This window comes from Anopheles merus, unplaced genomic scaffold (genome assembly GCF_017562075.2).
Source record: "Anopheles merus strain MAF unplaced genomic scaffold, AmerM5.1 LNR4000460, whole genome shotgun sequence".
NCBI lineage: Eukaryota > Metazoa > Arthropoda > Insecta > Diptera > Culicidae > Anopheles > Anopheles merus.
In genome coordinates this window covers 33,207-37,913 of record NW_024428040.1, presented here as the reverse complement: position 1 = coordinate 37,913, position 4,707 = coordinate 33,207, and the positions used below count along the sequence as shown (strand labels likewise).

The 4,707-nt window shown below is 40.9% G+C and overlaps 2 protein-coding genes across 2 annotated transcripts; one reads left to right on the top strand and one right to left on the bottom strand.

Annotated features, from left to right (window-relative positions):
- The first annotated feature begins 771 nt into the window (after positions 1–771).
- LOC121602454 (cyclin-dependent kinases regulatory subunit-like) lies at positions 772–1,707 on the top strand. The gene is made up of 3 exons (XM_041931221.1): positions 772–884; positions 975–1,175; positions 1,262–1,707. Exons 2-3 carry the CDS (start codon positions 1,002–1,004, stop codon positions 1,328–1,330), a joined length of 243 nt encoding a protein of 80 aa, XP_041787155.1. The 5' UTR covers positions 772–884; positions 975–1,001; the 3' UTR covers positions 1,331–1,707.
- A 10-nt stretch (positions 1,708–1,717) lies between these two features.
- On the bottom strand, positions 1,718–4,247 carry LOC121602453 (transmembrane protein 216-like). Its single transcript, XM_041931220.1, has 2 exons — positions 3,615–4,247; positions 1,718–3,368 (listed from the first exon to the last, which is right to left on the bottom strand). Exons 1-2 carry the CDS (start codon positions 3,832–3,834, stop codon positions 3,175–3,177), a joined length of 414 nt encoding a protein of 137 aa, XP_041787154.1. The 5' UTR covers positions 3,835–4,247; the 3' UTR covers positions 1,718–3,174.
- Positions 4,248–4,707: the final 460 nt, after the last annotated feature.

The window sequence follows — 4,707 nt, the reverse complement described above, 5'->3', positions numbered from 1 at the left end:
CCTCGAAGTTATATGCAGTCGTAACGGGACAACGCGAACGAATAAAATAAAATGTTCGTAAATAAAACGAACAATAAAGGACTCAATACGCTACCTTGAGGCACTCCCGATTTGGATGAAAAGGATTTGGAAAAACAGGAGTTTAGTTTAACACGAAAAGAGCGATTGTTGAGAAACGAATCAAGCCAATGAATGTGTGATTTGTCGTTTTGTGCTGATAACACACAAAAAGACAAGCAATAAAGAATTTTTTGAACCATTCCTCGCGAATAAAAAAACTACATTTATTGAAAAAAAAATCGATCCAATATATTTCAAGAAGCATTCAAAAATCATTTAGAACGAAAAAAACATTTTTTTACACTTTTACACTCATCGTGTATTCAACATTCAACCTTTTTATCAAACTAAACTCGAAATAATATAGTTCTTATCAATAAAAACTGAAAAAAAAGTCTTAAACAAAAAATTAAACGATAAAACTGTACGATTCTAAAATTTAATTTAACAGTCCTGCGACTTTGCTAATGAATTTAAAAAATCTGTAACTTTAAATTGTTAACCTAAGGCTCAGCATTTGAAATTCACATAAGTGGCCGAACGGACGAGAAATTAAAATTAAACCGATGAATTGGATTAACTGTTGGTTTCATCTGTTTTTGACCAATTAGCGCTACATTTGAACTGCAGGAAAAACAAAGCACAGTGAACTACACTGAAATTAAATGGTCAAAAATGTGACAATCACTCGTTTTGAATATTTTCGAGCAGTTTAACCTCTTTTGACATTTGGTGATTCAACAACACAAAGGCGCGTTCCTGAAATTTCAAGTGAAACCGAAAACAAAACAATCGGCCTGCCTACCGGCTTGTTCGCAAAATTCGTGAGTATTTTTTCGGGTTTCTAGCGTGATTTAGTGACTACGCGTGAAGAGAATAATAATTTCGATACATTTATCGCATTACAACCGTAGGTACAGCATATCAGCGGCGGCGTCATCATGCCATCTGATCAGATTCAATATTCTGAGAAATATTACGACGATGTGTACGAGTACCGGCACGTAATTCTTCCTCCTGACTTGGCCAAATATGTTCCAAAAACGCATCTAATGACGGAAACGGAGTGGCGCAATTTAGGCGTACAGCAATCGCCTGGCTGGGTGCTGTACATGGTAACATAGATAATCTTTTTCCAGCTGTTGATTTTCGTAGGACGGTTGATGAATGATGTTATTTCATTCGTTTTTTTTTTTCGTAGATTCACTCACCTGAACCGCATGTGCTGCTATTTCGGCGTCCCCGGACGGATCTGGCACCACAATCATGAAAAGTAAAAACCGCACACACACACACTCTCACTCAATTCTTGTACAGACAAGTCGTTTTTCATGGCTTTTCGACGATCTCTACGCTGGTAGTGGGTTTTGATATTTTTACGCAAGCTGTAAAACACATTCGCTTAGGTTTTGTTGACATTGCATTTAGTAATGCAGTCGACGGATAGCAGTTCTCTCCAAGAAAAGGGAAACAAATATCTAGCCGAGAGTAAAACGGCATTGAATTTTTCGGAAAGATAAAACGAACTGCCGGATTTGACGCGGAGATAAACAATGTTGAAATAAAAGGCGTTACAGCACATGTAAATATTACTTTAAATATGATCATACTGCGTTGACGTCGGTAAATAAAAGTTCACAAGAAACAGACGGAAGGCTTATTTGTCGAGGTGTTGTATTTGAAACGGTTTACCTTGTCTAGATACATTGGGCTTGGATTCTGCTAATATCAACCATACGATGTATACTATTGCCAACAAAATCCTACAACAGGACACACCACACACGTTTGTGTGCAATTTTACACTGTCGGAACGGGAGCGATTTTCTTCGTCACAATCACGCAATGTTCAAACGTACACGTATGTTTATTACTGGTCAGTTATTGAGTGGATTGATATATGCGTGTTTTTTTTTTCGAACCTTCCGGTTCACTACACTTAAGTAAATATGTTTCAAAATTTTATGACGCTGTATTATTACAAGATTGATGAAATATTGAAGTATTTGCTTTTAATTGTCCTTCCTCTTTTGCACATGTACCCACTGGTACCTGATATTTGACACAGATGAGCAGATACAAATTTTATATTCCAAATTTATCTAAGAATTGTCGCATTACCACATGCGTGTATCAACAATGTCTAGTTTCTAAGATTTTCTGAAACCCGCTTATTTTGTCGCTGCCCATTTTGATGCTATTGCTAGTAGTAGTTTTGATTTTTATATATATTTTTTAAAGAGAATGCAACCGGCAAGGTAAAGGTGTAACTCTGCAGCGTACGATAGAAAAAAGTGTAGGGTATATTACAAACATGCAGTATTTGAGTAGGTAAAAGAAAGTACCACGTTCCGGCAACGGGTATCTTTCACAGATCGAAAATGTTTCTTTAATGTAATTATATTTCTAGACTAGAAATCAAGCTCTTTGGTATCGAATGAAAAGACTCACTTTTGTGCACTTAGGTTTAGGAAATCCTATCGGGTGAATTATGTGATAGTGTGCATCTTTAGAAAAGGCGGTGCCAGTATTAGTCATCAAACTGAAAACAAAGTTCTCGCTAGCCACAGCACGGGGCGCGCTGTGCGCAATAAAGCATCCTGTCTACACTACTGCAGTTCGACCCCTTTTCGAAAGCCAACTACGTTTGCTTTGCTCTGCCTATTCTAACGCCCATGTCCATGATACGGTGTGTATTCCACGCGACTAGTATTGTCGCATGATGTTGCCAGCATACAAATGGTCGCTCTGTCTCTTTACGCTAAACTACGTGGCACCTAGTAACTACCAGACTTACGATGGCACAGTTTTTTGTTTTTTTGTTGTTGTTGTTCTCGTGTAGGTTTGGCCATTTGAGCAAGATGATGACGATGATGGTGATGATGATCATGTTGGTGAATTTGGCGGTGGTTCTATCCGATCCGAACGGGCACATATTGGTTTCGCAACGACGACACCGTGGTCCGCACTGCGATATCTGTGCCACAATTCGGATGCGCACCGCGGCAGTATCGTGGACACGGCCAGGAACGGTAAGTCGTTAGGAGTTATCCCACTGCCGAAAATTGCGTGACTGCACCAGTTGCGGCCGTGCAGTAGTAGTCTATAGAGCGATTAATCGTAGGAAGGCGGTCGACAGAGCGTGAATACGAACAGTATTGCGAAGAACAGTTCTGCTGCCTGTAGTGATAACATTAAGGCACATAGGATGTACTCCAGGCGTAGCCGGTGCAGCTGGTAAAAAAGAAGATATCCTACGCCCATTCCGCAGGGAATAGTGAGAAATACGGACAAAATTACTTGCCAGCCTACAAACAAAATAAAAAAAATCCCACGATTAGCATAGCATGTGGCGAATGTGATGACGGTAGAGGTAATATTTGTTACTGTAGACAAAGTTCAATCTCCCCCCCAAGATATTACGGGTACGCGGGTCAGACGTTGAGACTATTTATAAACACACGTAACCCTTGTTTGTTTCCCGTACCCCATCGCAACGATTTTGCCTGCGATGGCATACATTGCAGCTGCCGTTTGTCCAAAAACGTACTTACCGTGGTCGCTAAGACTGCCCCGCCTGCCGAGAATGATTCGGATCGTTTCTACCAAACACAGCGCCACTAGAATGCACGCCTCACGAAGCAGAATGTGATCCGGATACTTTAAATTGACTGCCTTCAGCGTGAGCATTCCCAGCTCGCAGGTAGCGAACATTCCGAAGTAGAACGAGTTGAGATATAGTAAAATCTCGTAAGTTAAGCTTGGATTTCCCATTGTTATTCCTGCGTGTTCACTCCGTTGCTAGGCTCCCCACCCGGGAAGGGGCGGCGAATTGTGCGCTGGTTTCCTCTGCGTACACTAGGGGTACATAATCATCCGGTGGTAGCTGGTGGACATCGATGCGCTTTGTCGGATCGAGGGGCTAAGCTCCACATCACCGATGGTGTAGGGAAGGCCTTTCTTTCCTGTACCGTCCGTGGGCCAGCCGGACGGGATTGGCGAGCACACGCTTCTAAACAGCTGGGCGATTGGGCTTCGAAATTATTAGTTTTCCTAGCTAAAGATACTTCACCAACATAAAATAGAAACCTCTAACACCAAAGTGCAGCTGGGACCAGGTTTGAAAGAAAAATGTTTATTTTTAGAACAAAACTGCGCCGAGTTCTATATGCCTAGGTTCTGTTTGACAGTTTTTTGCCTGTGGTTGGCAAGGATACGCACTACGGTAGGCCTATCGACCAAAATGAATGATGTAGAAAGTAGACAAAGTTTCATAAAACATGGAAATTATTCATTTTAATGCTTATCGTTAGCATTGGCGTTTTTCTGCATAAAAAATACGCACTACATCAAACTTTGGTCCTAAAATTTTCAAATTAGAACATACGCGTCAGTTTTAGCACAAATTGTTTAACCAATAACAAAAGTTCTCCTTCATATGAAATGGAATTTAGGATTTTATTCGGTACAAAAAGGAATTTAAAACCTCCGACGGGATAGCTTTCTACAGCAGCAATACATAGATCATGGTAGATGAACGTGTAGACGCTACTGCAGCATGTCATCATGGGCAGTCCGTTTTGTCGTGGGTCGTGATTCACTGTGCGCACGGGCTTGACAGGTTGGTTCGACGGAAGCAGCTTTCTT